This window comes from Trichoderma gamsii (genome assembly GCF_001481775.2).
Source record: "Trichoderma gamsii strain T6085 chromosome Unknown Scaffold_28.2, whole genome shotgun sequence".
Taxonomy (NCBI): domain Eukaryota; kingdom Fungi; phylum Ascomycota; class Sordariomycetes; order Hypocreales; family Hypocreaceae; genus Trichoderma; species Trichoderma gamsii.
In genome coordinates this window covers 300,379-326,645 of record NW_020171365.1, presented here as the reverse complement: position 1 = coordinate 326,645, position 26,267 = coordinate 300,379, and the positions used below count along the sequence as shown (strand labels likewise).

At 51.8% G+C, this 26,267-nt stretch overlaps 11 protein-coding genes across 11 annotated transcripts; 5 read left to right on the top strand and 6 right to left on the bottom strand.

Annotated features, from left to right (window-relative positions):
- Positions 1-149: 149 nt before the first annotated feature.
- TGAM01_v207557 (hypothetical protein) lies at positions 150-804 on the bottom strand (the record flags this gene model as incomplete). Its single annotated transcript, XM_018805591.1, has 2 exons — positions 150-722; positions 778-804. The coding sequence occupies 2 exons, from the start codon at positions 802-804 to the stop codon at positions 150-152; spliced, it is 600 nt and encodes a 199-aa protein (XP_018661251.1).
- A 912-nt stretch (positions 805-1,716) lies between these two features.
- On the top strand, positions 1,717-2,323 carry TGAM01_v207556 (mitochondria fission 1 protein; the record flags this gene model as incomplete). Its single annotated transcript, XM_024550122.1, has 2 exons — positions 1,717-1,742; positions 1,825-2,323. 2 exons carry the CDS (start codon positions 1,717-1,719, stop codon positions 2,321-2,323), a joined length of 525 nt encoding a protein of 174 aa, XP_024405142.1.
- Positions 2,324-3,464: 1,141 nt separating this feature from the next.
- Positions 3,465-5,409, bottom strand: TGAM01_v207555 (septin; the record flags this gene model as incomplete). Its single annotated transcript, XM_024550121.1, has 4 exons — positions 3,465-4,100; positions 4,182-4,792; positions 4,856-4,903; positions 4,950-5,409. The coding sequence occupies 4 exons, from the start codon at positions 5,407-5,409 to the stop codon at positions 3,465-3,467; spliced, it is 1,755 nt and encodes a 584-aa protein (XP_024405141.1).
- A 339-nt stretch (positions 5,410-5,748) lies between these two features.
- TGAM01_v207554 (hypothetical protein) lies at positions 5,749-6,039 on the top strand (the record flags this gene model as incomplete). The annotated part of the gene is made up of 2 exons (XM_018805588.1): positions 5,749-5,751; positions 5,803-6,039. The coding sequence occupies 2 exons, from the start codon at positions 5,749-5,751 to the stop codon at positions 6,037-6,039; spliced, it is 240 nt and encodes a 79-aa protein (XP_018661248.1).
- A 2,732-nt stretch (positions 6,040-8,771) lies between these two features.
- TGAM01_v207553 (ferrochelatase) lies at positions 8,772-10,166 on the bottom strand (the record flags this gene model as incomplete). The annotated part of the gene is made up of 3 exons (XM_018805587.1): positions 8,772-9,232; positions 9,293-9,869; positions 9,939-10,166. 3 exons carry the CDS (start codon positions 10,164-10,166, stop codon positions 8,772-8,774), a joined length of 1,266 nt encoding a protein of 421 aa, XP_018661247.1.
- A 488-nt stretch (positions 10,167-10,654) lies between these two features.
- TGAM01_v207552 (hypothetical protein) lies at positions 10,655-12,718 on the top strand (the record flags this gene model as incomplete). The annotated part of the gene is made up of 3 exons (XM_018805586.1): positions 10,655-10,732; positions 10,786-11,397; positions 11,462-12,718. 3 exons carry the CDS (start codon positions 10,655-10,657, stop codon positions 12,716-12,718), a joined length of 1,947 nt encoding a protein of 648 aa, XP_018661246.1.
- Positions 12,719-13,100: 382 nt separating this feature from the next.
- TGAM01_v207551 (ATP-dependent DNA helicase 2 subunit 1) lies at positions 13,101-16,712 on the top strand (the record flags this gene model as incomplete). The annotated part of the gene is made up of 3 exons (XM_024550120.1): positions 13,101-13,971; positions 14,102-15,015; positions 15,090-16,712. 3 exons carry the CDS (start codon positions 13,101-13,103, stop codon positions 16,710-16,712), a joined length of 3,408 nt encoding a protein of 1,135 aa, XP_024405140.1.
- A 1,133-nt stretch (positions 16,713-17,845) lies between these two features.
- On the bottom strand, positions 17,846-19,884 carry TGAM01_v207550 (hypothetical protein; the record flags this gene model as incomplete). The annotated part of the gene is made up of 3 exons (XM_018805584.1): positions 17,846-18,462; positions 18,525-18,866; positions 18,930-19,884. 3 exons carry the CDS (start codon positions 19,882-19,884, stop codon positions 17,846-17,848), a joined length of 1,914 nt encoding a protein of 637 aa, XP_018661244.1.
- Positions 19,885-21,751: 1,867 nt separating this feature from the next.
- TGAM01_v207549 (hypothetical protein) lies at positions 21,752-22,141 on the bottom strand (the record flags this gene model as incomplete). The annotated part of the gene is made up of 1 exon (XM_018805583.1): positions 21,752-22,141. The coding sequence occupies one exon, from the start codon at positions 22,139-22,141 to the stop codon at positions 21,752-21,754; it is 390 nt and encodes a 129-aa protein (XP_018661243.1).
- An 815-nt stretch (positions 22,142-22,956) lies between these two features.
- Positions 22,957-24,825, bottom strand: TGAM01_v207548 (hypothetical protein; the record flags this gene model as incomplete). Its single annotated transcript, XM_018805582.1, has 1 exon — positions 22,957-24,825. One exon carries the CDS (start codon positions 24,823-24,825, stop codon positions 22,957-22,959), a length of 1,869 nt encoding a protein of 622 aa, XP_018661242.1.
- Positions 24,826-25,211: 386 nt separating this feature from the next.
- Positions 25,212-25,810, top strand: TGAM01_v207547 (hypothetical protein; the record flags this gene model as incomplete). The annotated part of the gene is made up of 3 exons (XM_024550119.1): positions 25,212-25,214; positions 25,278-25,418; positions 25,487-25,810. The coding sequence occupies 3 exons, from the start codon at positions 25,212-25,214 to the stop codon at positions 25,808-25,810; spliced, it is 468 nt and encodes a 155-aa protein (XP_024405139.1).
- Between the last annotated feature and the right edge of the window lie 457 nt (positions 25,811-26,267).

Genomic DNA, 26,267 nt, shown 5'->3' with positions numbered 1-26,267 from the left:
GTTTTCAACAGATGTCTCCAAACGCCGCATGTTCAAAAACATAAACAGTGTCCAACTCCTCGTAATGGTATCTTCCCGAATAAAAAAAACCCCCCCAACCAGAAACAAGCAGCCACTAACACCAAAAAAACCAATATCCCACCAATCCATCAGATTGACTGCCAAAAGTAATTCGCGTAAAAGTACCGCGAAAACTTCTTGTCCATATTCACCACATGCACATCCCCCTTCCTATCATTCCGAATCACCGCCCGCGCCCACTCCCCATCCTTTTCATCCCTCTCAATCTCAATCCCCAAGCTGCGATACACTTTTAGTCTTAGCAACACCTCATCGTCCACAGGATCTCGCCTCCGGCTCTCCTCAGACCCCTCCACGCCCTGCAGCTCCAGCTCCTGCAGCCGTGCCGCCAAATCAGCCGCCTGCTGCGCCAATCGCTCGGCCTCCATCTCAGCGTCGGACGCCGCTTTGGCAACGCGGAACTTGTGCGTGTCGAGGCGCGAAATGGTCGACGCGTGGTCGGAAAAGGAGTGCGACGAAATCAGCTCGTCGTGCTGCGCGTTGATGGTGTTGAGCTGCCGCGAGAGCTTCTTGAGCGTCGAGTCGGAGTCGCGGACGTGCAGCTCGCGGGCCTGCTGCAGCGTCGAGAGCGATTCGCCGATGCGGCCGACGGCGAGCTTGTCGGGCTGGATGTTGAAGTTGTTGATTGTGTGGTGGATGAGCTGTGAGGGAGATAAGCATGGATAACCCTTGATTCTTTCGTTCAAAAAAACATACGGTAGCTGGATCCTCGGCGAGAAGCATTGTGGCGGTTGTTCAACGCTTAGCAGCTGCGCACCTATTCAAATTTCGGGAAATGTTTTCGAAAAGTCTTCTTCTTCTTCTGACTGCTCGCGGGTTGAAAGTAATAACAGTTGCTCAACATAAATCGCAGTGGCGTACCAAAAAAAGTCGACAACGATGAAAAAGCGAACCAGTTGCTTAGCCAAGAAACACGCACTCCATATTGCAGCCCTGTCTCCAGGGACGACCACTAAATCGGCCAACAAGCCACAGCTCCCAATCACCCCACGTCATCTCCCCTCCAGCTAGGTACGCCACACTGCCAAGGTACCTCCCCTCCAGCCACAAATTTGCGCAAGCCAAGCTTGATCTTGTTTCCAAGCAAAGAGCCAAGCCGCATTGGCAAAACTCACGAGACCAAACGGTTCCAAAGCCGAAAGTCATACCTACGCCAACGGCTTAAGCGATCAGCTCTACTTTATTCAATCTTCTTCCCTTCTCTCCCTTGCATCCTACTTCATTAGCTCCTCAACCCCCTCCTCTGGTCTCGCTTCTTGAATACTTAACCCCTACTACTTTTTCAGTTCTTCTCATCGACCGAAATCAACGAGCGACCTCGGCATCCTTCGCCACCTTACGCCTCCCTTGCTTCCCTCTATTCTCCTCGTCCTCAGCTCAAACAAAAGTTGAGCCTTCGTTTGCGCCGCATCGTATACGTATACCTAGTACTAAAGTTCCCTTCTCACCCGAGAATCCTAGCAAAATGGTTACAGAACTCCCCTGTAAGACGCGGACCCTCCTTAGCCTTGTTCCCTCTTCAGCTCTCTCGACGCAAAGCGCTCGCCTCTCTTTTGCGCTGCCGTTTCACCAGCAACATTGCGACGCACATCATCATTGAAGAACCTCATCTCAGCTAACTGACCTTGCTCCAACATGACAGACGCCCTCGATGCAGAGACGTTCGTAACATCTCCTCTCCTCCTCGCTTCCTCGCTTTTTTGCGCCGCGCAAAGATCGCATCATAATCTAACCGCTCTCCAGCCCTCTGAACCCTTCAGAGCTCAGCGTCCTGCGCGCCCAGTTCGAGAAAGAAGGCGAAATGGTCGGCGTCCAAACCAAATTCAACTACGCCTGGGTTTGTCTCCCGATCCCTCCTTCATCTATAATCGCGCGCATCCCTCCTTCTTACTTACTCTGTATCATCAAACAGGGCCTCGTCAAATCAAACAACCGCAACGACCAACAGCTCGGCGTTCGCCTCCTCTCCGACATCTTCCGCGTCTCCCCCGAGCGCCGCCGCGAATGCCTCTACTACCTCGCCCTCGGCAACTACAAGCTCGGCAACTACGGCGAGGCCCGTCGCTACAACGACTTGCTCCTCGACAAGGAGCCCGCCAACCTCCAGGCCACCGACCTGCGCCAGCTCATCGACGACAAGGTCGCCAAGGAGGGCCTCTTAGGCGTCGCCATCATTAGCGGCATTGGCATCGCTGCCGGCGTCGTCGGCGCTTTCTTGCTGCGGAACGCGAAACGGAGGTGAAAACATGAAGACCACATCATACTATTTTATACGCAATAATTAAGGACTAAAAGGATATAAACAGTTAAAAAAAAAACAAATCATAAACGAAACAAAAATAACAAAGAGACTCAAACAAAGAATGCCGAGACGAATGTCATCTAGCTAGCGGAATCACTTTCAAACAAACAACCACACGCTATTCTCTCCTCTTACGACGCGCAGCCTTCAAATATGGGCGAGGCACTCTTGACATCAGGCCAGGATTCTGTGTGAATTTTGGGAACATGTAACATCTTCACTCGCACGAGCATACAGCCAAAACGTTTAGAGAAAAAAAGAAAATAGAGAGTAAAATCAAACTAGCTAGGAAATTACGACAAACAAGCCTAGACATATCGTCGCGTGTTGAGACGTCAACCACGCCACTAAAATACAACAGTTGCTGATTTCAACCCTCCTCCAGCCGTCCATTTGCTCCAGCCAAATTCAAATCCGCTGTTCCATCCAGACAGATAACAGAAACCATCTGAAGGCATGCCGAGGGGAATAGACGGGAGACGCAGGGTATTTTCGGCCATATCTCTGCCTGACATAGATTTCAAGGAAAGCATAAAGTGACAATTCGTGTAGGGAATGAATAATGAGTGACTTTCCGCACGGCGGCCCCCAACCCTCCCCCAACAGCTGTACCAAGCGGCAGGAGGACATTAATTAGTTTGCCTGTGACTCTTCTCTAGGAGCATCGTCCTGCTTCACCCCTTTAGGACGATGGCCCGGTAGATAGCAAAGACGCCCCTCCCATAAAAGAACCCCGACTCCCTATTTTTGGATGCGACCACCATACCAAGTCAAGATTTGCAATGTTTTCATAGTCTGCACTCCTTCCCACCCTGCACGACCAGTTTTTCATAACAAAGGTTTTTGTTCCCTTGCCCGCCCTCTGGAAGACAAACTTTTCTTGGCTGCGATTATATGAGTTTATGATTAAAATAAAGTGACGACAAGGACGCGACATAAAAAAAGACAAAGAATCGAAAACTGAAAAAGGAAAGGCGTCGAGCAGATATTGTATGGACATCATGGATATTCTGATATTGATCATGCAGGAAAGCAAGTGGCAAGTCGAGAGTGGTGAGCAGGGGGAGGCATTGGGACTGGTTTATCGCAGAGAGAATCCCTTTCGCTTGCCCTCCTTCTCTATCGGTCGCCCGCTCTCGACGCGCTGTTTCTTGTCTTCCAGTTCTAGGCGCTGGCGATCGAGCTGCTCCTTCATTTCCCGGTGGCGTGCGTAGAGCTCCTCTTCTGATTGTTTGAGTTTGCTCTCCTTCTCCGCCACCTTCTGTTGGAAGACCATCTTCATCTCGGCCTCCATCTTGGCGAGCTTCTGCTCGTGTAGGGCACGCTCCTCCTCCTGCTTGACGGCAGGGTTGACCTCCTTGAATACACTAGGATCTTGGGAAACACCCATGGCGAGCAGCTTGTCGGTTCTGTAGTTCTCGTACAGGGTGTTGTTGGTGTGCTCCTTGAGCTCTTCCATGTGTGTTCGGATGAGCATCTGGCGAAGCTTGACAAAGTCGCAGTGCTCCTCGTTGTCAACCTCGATGATACCCCAGGGGTACTCACGACCACGGACCTTGCGGCCATCAGCAGTCTTGATCTCGTTGGTGGCGCCAACAACGGCGAAGGGGACCTTGGACATGATTTCGTTGTTCTCGGCAATGGTCTCTTCGTCATCGAGCTCATATCGGGGGCCCTCGAAAATCTGGATGCCGTGGTACTTGATATCGGCCAGGATCTGGAGAAGCGTACACATTAGCAAATCATCCCATGCTATCAAAACCGCTACACGTCAAAAAGAGAGTGAGGTTCAACTTACTCGGGCCTTGAAGCTGGCAATTTCCTCGTCCGTCAGGGTGTCGGACTTGGCAATGACAGGAATAAGGTTGACCTTGGTGTGAAGGCGTCGCATAACCTCGATATCCAAGGGCTTCAGCGAGTGGCCAGTAGGCTGGATGAAGAAGACACAGGCGTGGATTCGGTTGTCGACAATGTTCATTCGGTTAACCTTGTTCTCAGCGTCCAGGTAGGCGTCGAAGCGCTGCTCAATGTTGTCGACAATAGGGCGCCAAGACTCATCGTTGTTAACGAAGTCGCCAAAGCCGGGGGTGTCGACAACGGTCAGGCGCAGGCGGACGCCGGCCTCCTCGATATCGGCACTGATGGATTGGATGGTGACAGTCTTGGGAATGATGTCCAGGCTAGGCGCCTTGCGCTCCTTGGGGGGGTACAGAGACGTGTTGAAAAGAGTGTTGACGAGGGTCGACTTGCCCAGGCCAGATTCACCAACAACCATCACATTGAAGTTGAAACCCTTTCGCACACTCTTACGGTGCCACTGGTTGGGGAGGTTGGCGAATCCAACATAGCCAGTCAGCTTTCGTCGAACAATGTTCTTGTTGTCAGCAGCGGCGGCGATCGCAGGAGAGACTATTGTGTTAAAGTTAGAAACAAAGCCATGCTGCAAATTGCGTACCGAAGCACGAGACTTACCAGGAGGAGGCGAAGCCACGCCCTGTGGTGATTCGGCACCGTTGGAAGCTAAATAAACCAAGTGTTAGCCCTCTTGATTTTGTGACTATCGTACATGATTGTGCATGGCAAGGCGAGAGGCGAGAATCTGTAGGCATCTGACTGGACAACTCAGCTCCTCGGCATTCAACCGTAGCCGGCAGACTCGTGTTCTCAGAACATGATCTCGTTGACTGGACAGAGCTCGGGTCGTAATCATCAGAAGATCCCATGGAAGATTGCAAGGGGGTTGCGTATAGTTCTTCGAAAGACACTGGGTTCAGGGGTCCAAGTTTGGGCGGCTCCTCAACTTCCAGCATACTGCGGTAGCGGCGAATGGTTGCGGGAACAAATGCGGGCACCGGAATGCTGGTTGTTGCAGTTTGTCCATTCGATGACAGGCTGCTGAGTCGCTTCGTTGACTGAGCATGTGACGCAACTTGTTCCAGAGCAACCATTGCCGGCGACAGAGTGCTTTTGTCGAGCTGGAGGCTGCGAGCCCGCGATTTGACTTGGTGAACCAGATCGAACGTCATGTCGAATTACAAAAAATCGGATACAAGGAACTTGTACTTGAAGGAGCGGAAATGTTGTTGCTTTGCCCAAAAAAAGCGACCCAAGAAACAGTAGATGGTGAGGAACGAAATGTGGCTACGGGAAGAAGAACGCGAAAAGTTGTTGTGTGTAGGAAAAGGAGGCACCAATGCTTCGTGTTGCTCAAGGCCGCTGCCGTGGTGAAGCGCCTCGTGGCACGTCCAGATTGCCTCTTGCCTCGCCGCCTGCACGATGCACGCAGAGCCATGCACAGCCCAAAGAAGGAAATATCTTACCCATAGTGATGTATAAAGAGCGTCCGAAGAAAGGTTAAATAAAGAATGGTAAGAAGGCACGAGTGTCTACGCGATTGGTTAGCTGTGAGGCCATCTCAGGGAGGTGGAGTGCCGCAGAACAGCCAGGAGCCACGTCGACAGCAGCAGCTTCGTGGCTTCAAGCTCCAGGAGAGGGGAGGCAGCAGCTCGCGCGCGTGGGGGAAAGCAACCGAAGAGGGCGTCCTCGGCGCGGCTCTGGCTCTGGCCAAGATTCTGAAGCTGTGCTGCTGGCGCCGTGCACGAGATTCGAGTGGAAACGAGCGGGCAAAGGACCTACCAAAGGAGAAAATGCGCTGAGACCCTAAGCAGATAACGACGCGTGTCAATGGGCTCGAAGAAATAGTGTTGAAGAGGCAGAAACGACCGCGGTGAATTGAAAGAACAAATGTCAAGGCGCTCAACCGGCCAGAGGGGAAGTAGCAATGACGGGAGGAGTGAAGAAGTGAAGTGAAGTGCAACGAGGCCAAAGTTTGAGGAGGAAGATAATTTCGGGGGTGATGACGGGGAGGAATTTCTGAGTTCCTTGGCCGGGCCAGACTGTGCAGCAGTTGCGGCAGCGACCCCCTGGGGAGAGCAGCGACTCCACTGGCCTGAATTGAATTACAGTGGTATCGGTACGCGACTGGCCGCCGCTGCTGCCACGGGGCTCGGGGTACGGGTACTCGTGCTACGGCTGCTGCTGTGCCTGTAATACACTGCGACCGCTGCTGGCATACGAGCTTCCAGCAGTGTTAGCAGCTGCTCGCTTCAAACCAGGCGTGGTAAATATGGTAAAAGGGGGTGCATTAGCGGGCTAGGCCGCGATAGGCCTAGTCCGCCAGGGGACCGATGGCCTGGTGCGCTGGACAATTAGCAGAGGTCCAGGGCATGGCTTGCGGTAGGGCGCCGCTAATTGGCCGCAGCCACACAACCCGCTGCTCTGTGGCGCCTCACGGATCGGGCTTGGCCTAGGTACTTGGCTGGAGCAAGACGCCGATGTTGTCTTAGAGTTACCTGTGCTAGTACTTTTTGCTTTGGACCCTGAGGATATAGAAGCGCCATGCAGGTGGCTGAAAAACTCAAAAAGGTTTCTGCCGTTTGCTTGCCTTAGACTCGAAGGGGCCAGAGACGCGGCATTGACCGAGCTGGCAAAATTATGGCTTCGTCTCGGAACGCGCGAATCAAATCTCAAGTGTCACCCGGAACGACGTGACATGGTCCGAGTACAGGTACCGGCCAGGTACGGCAATGCTAGCACCAGTGCCTAATGTACTCCGTATATCACTTAATTTCAGGAGCTCCAGCCTCCATGTGCTTCTTTTTCCACCAGATTGCTCCGCACTCGCGCTTCTCCTTTGCTCGTATTGCGGCTTCCCAAGCATAACGTCTGCTTATTGCCTGCGATGCCTACCTGCTATTTATAGGCTGGGAAGCTCACTCTTCATTTGCCACGCCAGGCGCTGCCCGTCTGCACTACCAAACGAGGTGTCAGTCATCAACGGAATAAAGGCGTCCGGGTCACGTTCCGAGGAACAAACTCCCGGAACATCTCTGTCGGCTGAGACAGTCTCCTTGTCGCCAATGTCGAACCAAATTGCAGTTCTGCGTTGGAACTGCTGGGATAATGTAGCGACTGCTGTGAAACAACGACAACGGCTCACTGGCAAGGCCTCGCGAACCCTATGCCCAGTACCCTTGCGCGTGCTAATATCCGACGCAGTAGTATCTACTGGGAGCAGTAATTAATATCCAAGACATTGAAATCTGGTAGTATCCTATTTCAGAATTGCAGGGTAGCATGGAACGTCCATCAGCTCTGGGATGCTGCTGCAGGTAGTATGCATGGACAGTGAACACTGTTGGTTTGGAAATGTTTATCGAATTCCCTGACGACGCTCTCTGACAAGCTTTTGTTTTTCTTGGTGCGGCATGTGAATGTTAACATGTTGAAGCTACAGAGCATTGAGCTGGCGGCCTATAACCCGGAAAAGCGAGCATATCGACCATCGTATTGGATGGCGTACAGTAAGACATCAACGCTCGCCTTTTCATACATCGATATCTAGGTCAAAGAAACCAAAGAGAATACGGCCGCGTGCATGATGCCTGCAGAAACACGACATCCACACGATAACCGCCAGCCACTGACAGCCTAGCAGCTTTTGCCTCCTCACATATGATCTACACAAGAATTAAAATTAGAGCCGTCTGGGAGCGCCCCACACGCAAGACAATCTCATCCCCACATGGTGAAGAGAAAGTGGCTCCATCGGTAGTGCGTCTTTGCCTTTTCTCTCTTCTCTTTTGCTCGGTGTTTTGTGCATTTACTGTAAGAGTATGATCGTCTTTTCTTTCATGTCTACGCCGTCAGATGTTCTGCCTGCTGTACGCCCGTAATGTACCTTATGTAAACATGACTGGCTTATCAGACGGGATACAATTAGGCAGGTGGTGTCACCGGAGCATCTCTGCTGAGATATGGCCACACTCTACCGTGACTGGCCAGTGAGCTGCAGCGGACGGGATCGTATTCCAGCCACCATCTGCAGCTAGACATCTGCGCCTAGAGGTCAGCGTCCCGTCTTTCTAGGTGCTGTAAGCTGCGCCGCATCTGCTTGTATGAACATGGAGTATATGCTTCAACTGAAGCGTCTTTATCTTCGTATGAACAGGACTCGGCCGGATGATTGCATACCGAGAGTATGGAGCTCCTCTGACGGGGCATCATCGGATCGAGATGTCCACATTCTGCAGCCACTCAGGCGTGGAAAATCGGGCTTGTAACCATGAATTGCCGAGCTACGCGCGCATTTGTGCCATGGGTGGTGATTATGTCTATCAAGTCTATACGGTATGCCGACTTTATACCTACAACGCCCTTTGCCTACAACTCAGTCCCTATCTAATTTTTGAAACGAAGTACAGGATCTGTACCATTGGCTATTACGATGAGGAGGTGGACTGGTGGTATATACTAGTATTGCAGATACTATGCTTTCCCAAACCCACCCCATATTTCTTTTTTCCTGACCCAGCTGCTATAATCAACCTTATACGGACGAAATCGCGGCCTGCTGGCTAGCAAAGAACTTTTTGGATTCTGCACATCTCTCGCTCTTGCATGCGGGACATCGGAGGCCCATCTGTTGCGAGCACGCCACCCCAGAATCAAGATGTGACTTTGCGAGGTCCGCAAGCCCTTTGATGAACACCGGGCTGCCGTTCAAGCTGTCCGCTCGCTTGACGGTATCAGTGTGGCCGCTCTCACCAATGACTTCAATGTCGAGCTCATAGAGCGTTTCAATGTGGTCAGAGGTGAATGCAATGGGAATGAGAAGCAGGTCCTTTTGGCCCTTTTCAATGTAGTTTTCCACCGTGTGAGACGTCTGGGGTCCCAGCCAAGGCTGCGGGCCGACCTGCGATTGCCAGCATAGTCTGTAAGGGTTGGAAAACTTTAGTCGTTCCATCACTGCTTGAACAGTAGCGGCAACTTCGCCCGGATATGGGTCACCTATTCGACTAGTCAGTATGGGAAAGAAAAAGGGGAAACAAGAGGATATAAGAGAATTACCTCTGTTGACTACTGTCATAGGCAAGCTGTGCGCTGAAAAGAGGAGAATGGCCTTGCTCCTCCGCTCCTCGGGGTACTCTAGCAACTTTGCTTCGATATTCTGGGCAACCGCCTCCACAAGGCCAGGATGAGTAGGCCACCGGTCAATGACGCTCCAGTTGATGGTACCATTGCCAGTTTCTGAAGCCGTCTTGCCTTCCAGTCTCTGGCGCCATTTCCACAGCTCGTTGAGACTGCTGCCGGTCGTGGAGCAGGAATATTGCGGATATTGGGTGAAGGCGACAGCTCTGCCACCCTTGCCATTTCCAAAGCCATCTGCCAGCAGCTTGTGATACATCTCCTCGGTCAATGGATCTGCGTAGCGGAAAGCGACGTATGGCTTGTGCGGCGCAGTCTCCGGCGAGATCTTGTCCAGAATCTTGCACATTTCTTCGTTCTGGTACTCTGACCATTTTCGAATCGGTGAGCCGCCTCCAATAGCGTCATACTGCTTCACGATCTTTGGTGTTCTTCGCGCCGAGATCAATGGCCCGATATATGACTGCAGTCTGCCCAATGGAATCAAGTCACCGTCGGCCTGTTCAACCCATGATTAGCACCACGTCACCGAAATAACACCAAGTAAATGATGTGGAAAGTGGCATACAAAAAGTCGACTTAGAAAGCTTCCTACTTCAGGGAGCGTAGAAGGTCCGCCCATGTTGAGAAAGACCATGGCCGTTGGTCCCTTGGAGCCCGTCGCATCTTGCGTCACGGGATGGGCTGGGGTAGCCAAATACCGGGCATGGTTCGATAGCTGTGAAGAGACAAGAGGAGATGACGAGCCTCGGGAAAGGCCCCTGGCGAATTGTCTCGTGGAAATTCTTGATGCCATGGCGAGATACTGGTTCTGGGGAGGTTGACGAGGGGAAAATCCTCGACTGCGGAAGGAATTGAGCTCCAATTGAATACTTGTGACAGCCAGACACCGATGCGCCGAGATCACGGATGCAAGCTCCGAGAGTGGCAATCGAGCATCATCCTGACATTCTGCTAGGACGCTACTTGCAGCACATGCAGCCGGTCTACTCGGTACACCCTCGGAAACAGGTATCTTTTTAGCAGAGCCCACCCAAGCGTCGGCCAATTAGACTATGGGTATTTCGGATGCGCATCACGTGACTTCGCGGATCCCGTCGCATTCGGCCTAGGCCTGTCGCGTTTGCCTGGGAGCTGTTGGTCGCGCAGTGAATCCACATTGGCGACTGGGTCGAGTGGCTGCCTGGCTCTCGCTCAATAAGTTGGACTTGTGAGCGATGTAAAAGACATTCTGTGAATTCGGACAAGTCATCTGTCATCGTTCAATTGTAATCATTCTTCACAATGGCAGATAAACAACGAGACTGGAAAAGGGAAGAGAACGACGAGGACGAGGACGGCGAGCAGGAGCTTGATGAATCTGTAAGTCGCATCTACTTGGGCAGGGGACCATCTCACTGACATTGCTTGTCCAGAGCTTCAAGGCACAGAAAGACGCCGTATTGCTAGCCATTGAAGTCAGCCCATCAATGCTTGAGCCTCCTCCGGCTTCCAGCTCTAAGAAAGCTGATCAGGACAGCCCGCTCCAAGCTGCCTTGAAATGCGCCCACCATCTGATGGAGCAGCGCATCATTTCCAACCCTAAAGATATGATGGGAATTCTTCTCTTTGGAACGGAAAAGACCGAATTCCGAGATGATAAAGATGGCCGCGGCGGCCTTGGGTATCCGAATTGCTACCTCTTCACAGATCTTGATGTTCCTGCTGCCGACGATGTCAAAGCTCTGAGGGCGCTGGTCGAAGAGGAAGAAGACGAAGGTGAAGTGCTGAAGCCGGCCACTACCGACGTGGTTTCCATGTCAAATGTTCTCTTTTGCGCCAATCAGATATTTACGACAAAGGCAGCCAACTTTGGTAGCCGGCGACTATTCATCGTAACTGATAACGACGACCCACACGCATCAGATAAGGCGGCGAGATCCGCTGCTGCTGTTCGAGCAAAAGATTTATACGACTTGGGGATTACAATCGATCTATTCCCAATTGCCAAAGGAGAGTCAAATTTTGACCTTGGCAAGTTTTATGATGTATGCATTTTATCTTGACTCATCTTTCCCCCGCAGTTCTACCATGGTGCTAATATGAATCAAGGACATCGTTTACCGTGATGTGAATGCCGAAGCCAATGGCACTGAAGTTCGAACTTCCAAGTCTGGCGATGGGCTGTCTCTCCTAAATTCCCTAATTTCCAATATCAACTCTAAGCAGTCGCCCAAGAGAGCTCTTTTCCATCTACCCTTTGAGATCGCCCCTGGGCTGCGGATAACTGTCAAAGGATACAATGTTGTGAGTCGCCAGACTCCGGCGCGAACATGTTATATCTGGCTTGACGGAGAAAAAGCCCAAATCGCAACAGGTGAGACAACACGAGTTGCAGAAGACAGCGCGAGAACCGTCGAGAAACAAGAGATTAAGAAGGCCTACAAATTTGGTGGCGAGTATGTATACTTTACACCCGAAGAGCAAAAAAGCATTCGAGACTACGGCCCCCCAGTCATTCGAATCATCGGTTTCAAGAATCGCAACTTGATTCCCGCCTGGGCGAGCGTTAAGAAATCCACCTTCATCTTCCCAAGTGAAGAAGATTACATCGGGTCGTCACGCGTATTTTCGGCCCTCTGGCAGAAGTTGCTGGACAGTGAGAAGATAGCCATCGCCTGGTGTGTGTTGCGGTCAAACTCACAACCAGTGCTTGCCGCTGTAATTCCATCGAGAGAGCAGTCTGATGAGGGCTCTGGCACTCCATATCTGCCAGCCGGACTTTGGATTTGTCCGCTCCCTACCGCTGACGATTTACGAGACGTCAGTGCCGAGCGGGGGCTTGACTGCTCTGAGGATCTTAAGACGAAAATGAGAGTGGTTGTACAGCAGCTCAATCTTCCCAAAGGGGTGTACAACCCGCTGAAATACCCCAATCCAGCTTTACAGTGGCATTATAAAATTCTTCAGACACTCGCTCTGGATGAAGAGGTGCCAGACAAGCCCGAAGACTTGACTGAGCCTAAAAACAAAGCCATCAACAAGCGTGCTGGCGGCTATTTGGAGGACTGGGCCGAGACACTGAAGGATGAAGCCGATAGAGCCGCGAGATCCCGGTCGTTGAAACGAGAAGTAGAAGATGACAATGTCTCAGAGCGCCCCGCGAAGCAGAGAAAGGCGGGTGCAGAACGGCCTAGCGGATCGACGTTTAGCATGGCGCAATTGAAGGCCGCAGTTGAGAGCGAAGGCCTATCGAAGATGACAGTGGCGCAGCTGAAGGACGTAGCAGGTGCCAAGGGCCTCAGCACGAGCGGTAAAAAGGCCGATCTTGTGGAGAGGATTGAGCAGTGGGTGGAGGAAAACAGCTAAGAGGTGAGATGAGATGCCGCACGGCAGTAGTTTGCATCTGCAGGGGCATCAAGTGGACTTAATATGTTAGATACAATTATGAAATGTATAATGCACTGGCCAGTCACCTTTGAGGGATTAAGGCAAGGGAAATGTTGCATTGTCTATTCCACATGGCGCTCAGTTCATGCTGGGTTCAGCTGAGTGAAGGAGCTGAAGGATTTTTGCTTCTGACGTGTGGCACGATGTGTGAATGAATCTCGTACGGCATGTGAAGTGAAAGATGTATCCTGTTCAAAGGATACAAATGTCCTTTTATAGCAATTGTTGCGGATAATACTACAGGTATTGTTATTATAATCAGCCGCTGCTGCCACTGCCAATAGCAATGGAGTGGTTCACAATGGACGAGGCTGCACTCAGCGCAGATACGCGGGCCGGGACCGTGGGGCTGTATTTGACGCGTGATGGCCTGCTCACACCCCCCGGGTGTTGGGACTCCGCTACCAGCGCCTCTTGCTTCGGCCACCGCAGCTCGACATCACCATCACCAAATCCACCATGGTTACAGGCGAACCCGCTGCCACTGCCCACGACACGCTGCCAGCCCAGCCCGACTCTGCAGCAGAAAACCGACTCAAACCGACGCCCTGATCACCTCGGCTGCGGCGCGCAATCGCTCCCCCAGCCGTGGGGCGAGCCATCAATGGCGGATTTTCTCGCCAGCTTCAATTTCCGCGAGGAGGAGCCCGAGCTCGACAGCCGCTCGTGCACTGGCCTCGAAGAGCTGCAGCTGCAGCTTCGCGATGTTTTCGACGGCAAGGTCACCGCCACTCGAGCCGAGCGGGTTGCGACAAGGCTGGACCTCGCAGCCTCGGCCGAGTTGACGCTTGGAGTGTCCGCGAGCGAGAACAATGTGCTGGAGGGACTGGGCGCGCTGGACCCTTCGCTGGGAGGCGCTCTGCCGACGGGCACCTCTGCGGACGCTGATGGAGGCCAGGTCGCCCGCGTGGTGCTCGTGAATGAGGCTGTGATGAACCAGTCGTCCGACGAACCGGTGCTGCAGACGTCTGTCGCAAAGCATATTGCTGGGGGAGTTGGGCAGGTCGATGGAAGCGAGTGGGCGCTGCGAGATTCGTCGCGAGGCGCAAACGGCTGGATTTTTACCTTTATCTGCAAAGGGTCCATGGAGCACTGGCAGCGACACAACAAGAGCCAGCTGAAGACGCTGGTTGCAGACTATTCACACAGGGAACTTGATCCCCTGCTAGGAAGTAAGCGCTGAGCGATAACATGTCCCGCCGCATAATGCTAAATGGCATTTCACACGTCTTGCCGTTTTGCTATCTCGACTTTGCTTTTGCGAATATTTGGTGTGCCTCTGCTAACGCAGCAAAATTTCAGGCCGACCTGCTTTTGACTGTCGAGGTTCCATTACAATTTCTTTTTCTCGCAAATCTAGAACTGTATCGATCGAATACGACCATTTACCACTCCACCGGACAGTAGCGGAGCTTTCAGCCTTGTATGAACCTTTGATACCACGACGCGCTCTTCCTACAGCAGAAAAGAAAGCCAAAGCGCCGAGACAGCCAGGCGCACAGAGGAAAAAGCGAGATACCGACAATGCGACCAATGGCGAGGGCAAAAAACCGAGAAAACGAAAGAGGAAAACGGATGACGCTGGTGTTTCTGAGGAGCAAGGCGCAACGGAGATTGATCCTTCTTTACTCACCGGCCAGGCTGAAGGAGAAGCGAATGGCGGCCAACAGCAGCAGCAAGCCCAGGCTGATCAGACGGCTCAAAATTCCGCAGCGGGCCAGCTTGTTATCAACGTTACGCCTGAAGAGGCTGAGAGACGGCGAAATGTCGCCGTGGCCATGCTTCAGCAGGCGGCCGTTGACCCAGAGTCACTTTCCCCGGAGCAGTTCAACATCTTTGCGAATCAATCTCCAGATCTGCAAAAGGAGTCACTTAATATGCTGATTAGGTACGGTGCAGAGCGGTTACGCATCGTGCATCCCAGCAGTAAGGAAGGCTCTGCTCAGCCACCCTCTCGAGACTGTTCATCTGCGCCTGCGGCTCAGAGTAATGTGCAAGAAGATCCATCTGGTCCGGTTACAACCAGTGGCCTGGCACTGCAAACAGCAACTCCCACACCTACGAAAAAGAGTCGAAAGAAACAGCAGACTGCTAGTAATGGCGATGATGGGGCGACTGGAGAAGCAACGACTGATGGAGAGGCCAAGAAAACGAGGCGCCGAGGCCCGGCCAAGTCAAGGACTTCCTGCGTTCAGTGTAAACAGCGCAGGGTAAAGGTGAGTTGATGAGCCATTGATACAGCTGCCCATCTCTGGAAACTGTGTTTTTTGCTGACTGATTGTATCTGTAGTGTCCAAAAGAAACGCCGATATGTAGCGAATGCCGTGAGGCGGGTCTTATATGCGAGTTCACACCTCCTAAGCCCAGAAAACCAAAGTCAAATGCTGTAATCACGATAGAGGATGAAGCAGAGGCAGATGAAGCAGATGAGACACTGGGTGAAGAACAGGATGATGAGCCGCAGCTAGAAGGCCAGCAACAGTCACAGGATGATGATGACGACGCAGAGGGCTTCCCCGACATAGGAGATGAGCATGTGCACACGCAAATGCCTATTGGAGATGTCATACCAAACAGCCTACATGTTGCCGGCTGGGAGGCCAACCATGAACAGACAAGTTATTTTCCGTCGACGGCAACTATGGCGGTTTCTGAAGCAGGTACTTCACAACCATCACACACGGCTGGTGTGCCCATATCTGATCTTGTCAATCTTATCATGCCCTCAGGTCGCCCGTATTATTCGAACGTGCCAGCGACGGATATGCCAGAACAGACGTTGGCACCCCAAAGGAAAAGCTCAACCCAGTCATCGACACATCATGGATCTGGGCGCAACATGACGGCAAGGTCAGCGCAAGACGAAGACCATCATGGCTCAGTGAATCCTAGATCACTTTCGGAATGGTCCGGAGACGATAGCCCCGTTACGCAGGCAGCAGCTGTGGTAGCACAAGCGGTGACCTCTATGCAAGACCAGAACTCTCATGAGCCTGTGTACGGGCTGTCAGAACCACCTGCTACTAGGGGCAGCGGTTGGCGTTCGGCTAACGCCCAACAGCCGTCTATAGGAGTATCTCAGAAACAAGGCGTGTCACCGGCCGCATTACAGCGTACAGGAGCCGCATCACCAAGAAATGACAGTCAACGAACCAGCCTGCCGAAGGGCAAGCAGCCATCGAAGCGAGGAGCTGTTCACAACTCACCTACCACCGATCAGCAACCCAACAAGCGCCGATCAGGACTACAGAAACAGGTGGGTATGGCTGGCTCGGCGGCTTATAATAGTTATGACCGTTATTCAAGCACCCGCGGAGCAGAGACAGCTTCAACCGATAGAATCTCATACGAACCGTATCAGTATCAGAGAGACGCAGTTGGCTCCGCTCCGTACTCTGGCTATGGCCACAACCAAATTGCGACAACATCTGCCGCTTCCATGCCTGCGCAGACGGCTAATACGGAAATACCGGCCGGAGACCGCCCAGGGGCACAGACATATGGGCCCTATACGAGCTCTACGCAACGAAATCATTCGCATAACCAGTCGACATCGTATCTGAACCTAAGAGCGAATGCACAGGCTCAAGAGTTCAACAACAGCGGCTCAGAATCGTCACACGATTCCCGGCAGGTCTTTCATATGCGCTCACAATCTGGGGCATCGCGGCATGGCCAGACTGGGATGAAGCAAGACAGAAGTTATATGACATATCCGTCACATATTCAGCAACAGCAACAAACACCTCATCAGCGTGTCCCCCAGCAGCACGCGCAACACGCACAGCATGCGCAGCAATCGAACCAACACCAGAATTGGTATAATTTTAACAATCCTCCGAGTGCTTCTTATGCATCTACTGCTGGAGGGCACGGATCGGGCTACAGCTGGAACCTACCTGGTGATTCGTAAATGGAGCAATCGCTGTAGATAGATTACAACGAACAAAGGAAAAGAAAGAAATGGCTCCGTTTTATAGATAATGATTTTTTTTTCTTGATACCAAGGGTCACACTTTGCTCGGCAGGATTACGAGCACGGCGAGAGTGGTGAATGTAAAGAGAGCGACAGGAGAACGCATGCGGGAATGGAATGGCATAAATGTTCTTAGAGACTATGCGTCAATTCGCGATGGACACACGTACACGACGCAAAAGGGAGTCTCTTTATCTGAATTTCAAGCCTATCCTTTGCTTCAACGTCATTGCATAGTTGGGGCGTATTCGGTATATATGGCCTGTTAAAGAACAGGCCATGTTCAGGAGAGAAGGGATGCTCTACTTATCAAAGGCTTGTACATTGTTATGAACTGGAATGATTTCTAGGGCTTTCAATACACATTTATTGATGGCCATTTGGCTGACCAATGAATTCAAAGAAGACATAAGTACTTGTAGAGCTGTCTATTGTGATGAGTGAACTATGACTGATTTGTTGAAGATGGTATTATGGTCCTGTGTGTAGTATATGTATTATCTCGATGTTTTCATAGATTTTTTGTTTTTATTTGTGGAGGATGAATGCTATATAGCACTCGCTTTATCCATGATACCTTCTACAGCAAATGGTATAATGTCTCAAGTATGTCAAAAGTGTTTAAGCTATATCAAAGCCTGTGTGTCGTAAAATCAGTCGTATCCATCTAGAGTCACACAGGAGAGAAGAAGTTAAAACGTTGTTTCTTTGTGAGAGATGTGATTCTATTATAGGTAATGATACACCATGATATATTGTGATCGCTATACCCGCCCCAAGTCTAATTAACTCTCCATTCCCCTTCGCCCAAGGTACTATTAACCTCCCTTGTAACCCGATGCCGATGCTTGCAAGCCATCTAGCCTGACTGTCATAAAAAAACATGAAATGGGGGAATCTTGCCCTTTCCCCGTGCACTTTGGGTGCGCTACCAAAACAAAAGAGATGTGTGTAAACTGATGCATTAATTAAAGTATTCGTGTTGAAACTTGCTCCCCTTAAACTATGATTCATTCCAAATCATTTCTTTTTATCTTTCTCGTAGAATCTCCACTCCATGAACCGAGTCTTTAGTTCTTCTCTTCCTGAGTAGCAGGCTCCCCAGTCTTTGGCTCATCCGACTCAGCAAACTTGCTAAGCGTTCGGAGTCTGCCGCCATAGTAGTACAGCAGCCAAATACCAATGATGCCAATGACACTCAGGCCACCGAGAAGACTCGTGCCCCTCGCAACGCCAAGGTTGCCAAACAGCGGGTGCGCAAACAAGACGCTGCCGCAGGCAAGGGCGCTGCGGAAGAAGTCGTTTGCGGCGAACAGACTGGCGGCGTACCGCGGATAACTGAGCGGGACGTAGATGAAGACGGCCTGCATGACAACGAAGACGGTGGCGCCGTAGATTGTGATGCCGATGGTGGGCACGATCCAGTGGATGGAGGCGCGGGCCGTCCAGGCGAAGAGGAAGAGGCCGATGGTGGGGCCGATGGAGGCCGGTAAGGCGGGGATGAGACGCTCTTCCTGGACAGGCCAGCCGTATTTCTCGATGCGGGGGTTCTGCCAGAAGTAGAGGTAGGCGGAGTAGACGACGATGCCGATGATGCAGGAGACGAGGATGCAGAGGAAGACGAGGCCGACTTGGCCGAGGTTCATGCCGTAGAAGACGGGATAGACGAGGGGGAAGACCTCGAAGACTGTTTTGATGAGTTAGTTACTTGATTTGAGATTGTGAAAAGGGCCGAAGATGATGACTTACATGAATAGTAGATGCCGTAGATGATGGCAGTGTACACCTGAACGAACAAAACGGCAGGATCCTTCATGGTGATCTCGAGAGGCTTGATCAGAGCATCCCAGAAAATGTCGCGGTAGCGGAGGTTGTGCTGGTCAATCTCGCTCTGAGACATGAAGCGCTTGTTGCCAGTCAGCTTGCGCAGGCGGCGGGCGCGGCGGAGGAGGATGTTTGCGCTGCTGGTCTCGGGGAGGAGCAGGAACATGGCGATGAAGACGGGGGCAGAGGCCCAGATGGAGATGAAGAGGGACCATCGCCAGCCCTCGACGGGGACGGCGAAACCGCTAAGAAGAGGGCCCAGAGCAGCTGAGATGGAAAATGTTAGCCATTAGAAAGATACAATGGGGGGGTTGGTTCAATTTGACTTACGTCCACAGTATGCGGCAGCGACCCAGGACATCATGGCAAAAGGCAAAGCCATCAAGCTGTACATGTCACCGAGAGAAGCACCTCCAGACGCCAAACACGGCGATCCAAAGAAGCCCTGCAGGAAACGCAGGACCATCAGGCCGGGGTAGTTTGGCGCAAAGGCCGTCGGGATAGAGATGATGACGAACATGAACATTGTGGCAATGTACACGGGGTTTCGTCCGATCAGGGGGATCTCAGATAAGGGAGAAAATATCAGAGGGCCGATGCCGTAGCCCAGCACGTAGATGGACAGGCCGAGGGTGGCCTTGATCTCACTGACGCCGAAGCGCTGCATGATGCCGCCCTCGGAGGTGGTGTAGATGGCGGAGGTTGTGTACACGACAAAGGTGTAGAGGCAGATGAGGACGTTGATGAGGAGGCGCTTATTGCGAGACCAGTTGTAGGGGTTTTCAGGGTCGTCTGTGTAGTACCAGTCGACGAGGATGGCGCCGTCCTTTGTTGTCTGAGGCACAATCGGTATGCTCTTGACCTTTTCCAGATCGTGCTCCACATCCTCATCGTGTCTCTGGCGTGTCATGTCGTCCCATTCCGAGCGTTGAGCGTGCTCATGCGAAACCGACTGCTGCGCTGAAGACCGCCGTCTTCCTGAGTCGGTCGCCTGCTCCTCATCCTTCGGTGCCCGAGACGGCTGTGGAGATTGACCCCGGGCAGTGCTTCCGTGGGACCCATTGGATGGAGTCCGCAGGATGCCGCCCGTCTCCTTGTCCTCGGCGGCGGTGGAGGCATCTGATGTTGAAGTGTTTGCTGATGTGATGGGGACGCCGTTCATGAGCTGGACCCATGGCTCGGGGAGTTTGAAGTCGTCCTTTTCTTCGGGGTATTTCAGATAGCGCTTGCCAGAAACCCAGCGGATGACTTGGCCGATGGCGGCGTCACGGATGATGTCCGCCATGGTCTGCGGTGGCTTGAATGCCTTGAGGCGTTGCTAGATTTCAAATAAGGCTTATATGTGTACTAGTCGAGTTGTGGTCGAGTTGCTGAAGCAGCGTTGTTTCTTATACAAGTTGTCGATATATATCGAAAGCAAAAGCCTATATCAATAGCAAGACCCAATGGAGTTTATGACGTCTGTGGTGTTGAGTCTAATGTGGGTATATAAGTCTCAACTGCTGTTCAACAAAACGGCAGACAGTTGAAAACAATTGGGGTAAATGCTCGAATATGAAGCTTTTTCTTACTCCGCGGAATGGGAAACTAGGTTTCTGATATGGTCTTATAATTTCCAGATTCTCGGGAAGCAAAGGGCCACAAAGGTTCATCTTATACCCCCCCGGGCTGGCAACTCCTAACTCCATGTTTGCGTATTCCCACACTCGGAGGAGTCAAAGCAAAGGTAAAAAAGGCGGGCTCCACTCTAGCTGTCGTTGATCGGTAATCCAATCGACCGCACACCTTTGACGAACGCTACTGGCAAGATCTAGATGGATTCGTATAGCTTCCATCTAGTTTGGCCGCTGGCCCCATCCTGCTCCGTCAGCCTGGAAGTAGACGAAAACGGGGTCCTGTGCAGTTACGTACCTAAATGACATGCAGATCCGCTTATTCACATCGATTTCCTTTCGCTTAAAAAACAGAAGAATAGGAAACACTACCCTGGTCTGGGCATCAGATACCCCGGTCGGCATGTGGGCGTTTACAAAGCATCTCATGGCAGCATCCTCATGGCAGCATCATAGAGGCAGGCTAGCGACTCGGCCGGATTGATGGCGTCCATCTTTGTTACAAACACGCTCCCCGTTCGCTCTTCTTTCGAACGCCGGATTTTAGTGAATTAAGCTTACAAAAGCCGGCACTCGTTCGGACTCCGGGTACCCATCGAGGCTGAGGCTGCGTGCAGAATTTGCTTGGGACACGGCTTGGAGGGTGCACGGAAGCCAATGGCATCACCTACGAGATAGGCTATTGCCTATGTCCATTCGAGCCTTCGGACTTATTCTCTGCTGCCTGTAGCGTCCAAGACATTTGGGAAAAAAAGAAAATCCTATGGAGTCAAGGGAGGTTGATTGGCCGAATGCAAAGACTAACAACTACCGGCTTCAGCTTAAAGGAAGATACCAGAAGAACTAGTGCGTGAAGAGGAATTAGACCCTGAGCAAAGGAGGAAGTTCCTTTTTTTTTTTTCCCTCCATGGGCAGCCAAGGGCTTACCAACCAATATCTTATTTTCCCAGCGAGATATCAGCTAGCGGGCCCGTTGCCGAAAAAAAGAGGGTGGGCTAAATGAGGTGCTGCTGTATTGCTAAGGATGTAGTTTAGTCTCCGCTTTAGGTGCGTGCAAACCTTAGCAGTAAGAGGCATCAATATCGTGAAGCTTTGCTCTGATTAGTCGTTGGGCCGTGCTAAATAAGGCTTGGCTCCAAGGATTCGCAAGCCTCACTGCGACTCTGTTTTTTTTCTGTGGTCCCGCAAGTGCCGTTGACAAGATTCCTTGGGGCCAGATTTGCGCCGGGCAAGACGAGATGCAGGATGACGTCGAGCACGGTCTCGAACTGAGGACCCTTGCCGTGCCCTGTTGATAGTGAGGGTTACGTTCGAGATTAGGCTTGAGATTCGCGAGATTCGCAGTGTCTCACTTACAAATGGCCCCTCCGCGGTGTTTTGGTGTTTTGCTTCCTAATTCCAGGTCAGCAGAAAAGTCTGACCGTCTTAATTCCGTCGATTTGACGCAAAGTCAGGCTTCCAAAACGCTTCTCCATAGTCCGTCAAAACTCTGATCGTCGTACGTCGTATTTGCCCGTCCAAGCTCGGCCATTCAGCTCGTTAATTTGCCCGAATGGGAATGCGCTCGGCATACGTTAAGCGAGCGTCATCCTGTCCAAGCCATCGTTCTTTTCTTCTTTTCAACCGCTCTTCTTGCGCGTCTCCTCGTCGTGGCGAGCAGGCGCCGCGCGCAGCAAAAGTCAAATCGCTAGGCATGTGGGATAAGAAGACAAAAGCGTGCTCTCCGCTATCCTGCCACGAGCAGCCAATGACGGCGCTATCAGATCCAGCCAACACGCGTGGTCCCTTGCTTCTGTCCAATCGGGATGGCTGCTGGCAAGCCCAGTCAGCAGCCACCGACTCATTAATAATGCCTTCAGCCATCACCCACAATTTGTCAACGCCACTGCCATATCTTGCTCTGTCAGTCTTGTTGGCGCGCAATCCCATGGCTAGCTGGCGCAAGCAACGGCCTGTATCGAAGGAATTGATTAATATCCTGTAAACTCGGGGAACCCAAGCCACGTTCTTCACCTTGCCGTGCTGGGTTGTCCGTGACTCAACTCGGACTGACTATAGGCCGTCTTTTGTCATCCTCTGCCTTGTGGGGTTGTCCTTTGCACTTCACGCATCTTAGCATGCATCGTAGCTTTGTTGAGTCTAATCACAGGTCCATAGCGCTGATACCCGTTCCGCCCGATTTTCCCGGCAATCAACGTGCCAGCGGTGCTGGATTGGCGGACTCGTTTTTGATACCCGTCTACCGGTCCTTCAGCCTTCTTGGCGGGGCACAAGTAACCCAACGACGACGTCGCCCGTTTGGAATCACTGCGACTGTGACCTCGTAATTGCGCCGTATGCACTTTTGAAGCTATGGAGCATAGATTATGAGTGGTACGGATAGGAAGCTGCTTAGCCTGGTATGCAGTTGAACTAGAGCATGTTTTTGACTCAGCGGGAGGCTTTCGGAGCTGCTAGTGAGGTTCCGGCATATCTAGTCTCGCTGTTTTTTTGATTGTTTCTTATAAATGACTCTCCTTTCTCCGGTCGGAATTATATGTGAGCTGTGCTCGATTGCTTGCTAATGACTCCCTAGGAGAAATTATAGACTAAAATCATGTCGGCAAACTTTGCCGTTGCTATGAATGTCTGAAGGTGGGACCGTTTTGCCCAAGTTCTTCTGTTAATTAACTTGGCCCGTCTCTGCAGACCCCCTATTTTCATTCTATAATTTTTGATTATTAAAGCTTTATATCGTTTCCATTTCAGGGAACTGCAGTTGTAGAGTTTCTTGTCTTCCACTGTGAGGCTAGCTTTGAAATTCTCTTTTGCTGTAGAATCCTGCGCACCATCTTCGTCATATCCTCGTCCCCTGAGCTGAGGAGTGAGTCGACGACAGGCCAAACCCGACTGTCTTCTCTTGTGATTGCCTGCTCGACGAGGACACTAATCCATTTGGAAGATCGACTCTTTGTGATACCGGCCTCCATGGCTTGTTTAGTAAATCGAAACGCTAGGTCCATCTCACCCGCTTCTGCACACTTCGCAATCAGAAGGTTGTATGTCGAAATATTCCGAATTGGGTCTTGGTTCTCTGCGATTTGATCCTTGTATTCCTTTGCCAGAAGTTTTGCGGTGGCCTCCTCAGCGCTATGGATGATAAGGTCCTGCGCCATGGTTGCGTTGAGCGATTCCGCGCCGCAGAGCGTTGGCAGGTCCCGGTATAATCGCAAAGCCTTTTCACTGCCGTGAATCCGCGCTATTGAATCGATCACAACAGCCACAATCGCTCTATGCACAGGGCGGGCACGGGCTGCCTCTCGCACCACCTCCTCGGCTCCCTCCAGGAGCTCTGGGCGACTCATCAGAGTTTTGTAAATCGTTCTGGTATTGGCGCGTGAGATGCGTATACCGCCATCTCTCATGATGCACAGAGTTCGAATCGCCGCTGTCAGGTCTCCACTGCCAATAAAAGCCTCTACAACGGCTTCGTAGTGGTGAGACTGAGCTCTTGTTCGCTGCGATATCAGATCCAGCGCCTCTGTCGCCAGCTGCGCGTCTGCGTTTCTAGCCGCTGTTCCTAGCACATTCTCTATGATGCCATCCGACGGCTGCACAAGGTGATTTTGCACAACTGAGAGCCAGCCAAACAAAGTCCCCGCATGGTGGTATGACTGGCTGCACATGTCCAATGCGTAGTATGTCAAATTGATAACCAGCGGGTCGGTGCTGCCGCCAATGTTCTTGCGCCTATACAGAAGCTGTATCATTTCATCTAGAAATCTCAGCTTCCCAAATACCAGAATGAATATGTCGTAGACCCAGGGCTCGATCCTGGCCCCTTGCTCAATCAGCTCCGTTAGCCTTGCATATGCCAGCTCGTATTGCTCATCTCTGAGCATTCCCACTATAACCGTCTGCTTCACCGGCGTATCAATCGTAAACCAGTACTCCTGCATAATACTTAGGATCTCTTGGCGCAGTATATAATCCGGATGATTCATCAGCGCTCTCAGGGCGCCGTTGCATAATTCCGCCGTTGGCTTCATCCCCTGCTCACGCATGTCGTCAAGCAGTCGGCGAGCACCATCAACGGAGCCTCGAGGATGAGCCATGGCGTCCATTAGGCACTCGTAAAGAAAAGGCGTAATTGGCTGATCCTCGACCTGCAGTAGATTCTGGACTAGCTGCACTATTCTTTGATGCTGGTCGATTTCTGGACCGCTGGGCGACGTCCGATCCCTTGTCTCTCGAAGCGAACTCAGGGCCGCAAAAACTTCTTCAACCGTACTTGCTTTTAGCGCCTCCTCTGACGGCGCCGTGAGGGCAAGAAGCCTGTCCTTCCAGGATCGTAGCTTAGGACTTGTGAAGCGACCGTCTTCTCCCGGCTGGACGCTACCTGCCTGGGAGCCTATTCGAGAAGAACCATTCTCTGTCGGTTCGTCTATTGATTGAAAGCCAGCAGTTGTCTCATAGCACCGCACGTGAATTGGCCCTGATCTGGCGGCACATGGCCGCGATACTGCTGGTCGTGTGCGAGGCAAGCTTTGTCGAATCGCTGTGCGCAGGGCCAATTGGTCAAAAGACGGGCACAGACAGCGCCATAGCCCGTCACTGAGCAATTTGCGCTGCATAGTTGACCTGCTTCAAATTGAACCAAAAGAAATTAACAAATCCTCCCTCTCCTGTCCGTCCTAGTAGCCTTGTGTGTGAGATCAAAAGTTGAGATTGAGATCTTAAAAGCGATATTTTGGCGCGGAAACCTTCCGGTACGCAACCAAGTACCTTGTCGGCGCAGACAGCCCGGCGCAGTACTTTGCTAGCCGGGGTCATGCACATGGCGGGGTTTCTTCTAGCAGCTTTCTGACTGCACCTCGATCTCCAATTCGCAACCTCAGCCAAAAAGACACTAAGCCAAGCTTGCTTTATCCCCTTCCTCAACGCGACAGCAACCCTTTCAACGTCAGCAAACCAATAAAAGTTTGTTTAGCTGCGCCTATTACAGGCGCAATCACCCGCCATGGTATGCTCGATCTCTTCCCCTTCGACCAGCCGAAACTAACCACCGATGCGCGCACCATGACAGCTTCCCCTCGGATTGCTCAATGCCGCTCAGGGCCACCCCATGCTGGTCGAGCTGAAGAACGGAGAGACCCTCAACGGACACCTGGTCATGTGCGATACGTGGATGAACCTCACCCTCAAAGAAGTCGTGCAGACAAGCCCTGTACGCTCACCAATGACCCTCCCTCTACGAATAAATGAAGCATCTTCTCCTAACGAATAGTATAACAGGAAGGAGATAAATTCATGCGGCTCCCAGAAGTCTACGTCAAGGGAAATAACGTACGCCAATACTCTCCCACCCCATTTACTCGGAAATACACTCAGCAACTTCAACTAACACCTCTTGTATCACAGATCAAGTACCTCCGTGTCCCCGACGAGATCATCGACCAAGTCACCGAGCAGCAAAAGAACCAGCAAGGCGGCGGCTTCCGTGGCGGTCGCGGCGGCCACCAGTCAAGAGGCGATCACGGCGGCCACGGCGGCCGGGGAGGCGGCGATAGAGGGCGAGGCCGTGGAGGCAGAGGTCGCGGCAGGGGACGTGGGCAGTAAGAAGGGGAAGAAAGAGCAAGGCTGATGAATGAGAAACAAAATAACTACGATGATATGCATAGAATATTGAAGGAGGAAGGGGTTCCAAGGGAATAGTACAGTCGTGACGATTGTATTATGAACGGGCGTCACCTGGGCAAGATAAGAAAGAAAAGGGATGAGCTCTTCAAATAATGGAGGAGGCCGCGACTGCAACGAAAGAGATCTTCCCAAGATAAAGAAACCTATCTTGTGCGGCTACCGTACAGCTACGGAAATCATTCGATACCCACTGGGAAATTTTTCTTTGGCTTTGGATATCATAGCTCTGGTGGCCGCTATCAGCCTTGGAGTTATTAGACACACTTGGCGTCTTCTGCCTGCCGCTGGCATGTTTCATCACGGTATGCATGAGCGTTTATAGGACATACGCGAAATTAAATTAGCAAAGAAAAAAACTTGATTGGCCTTCAATTAG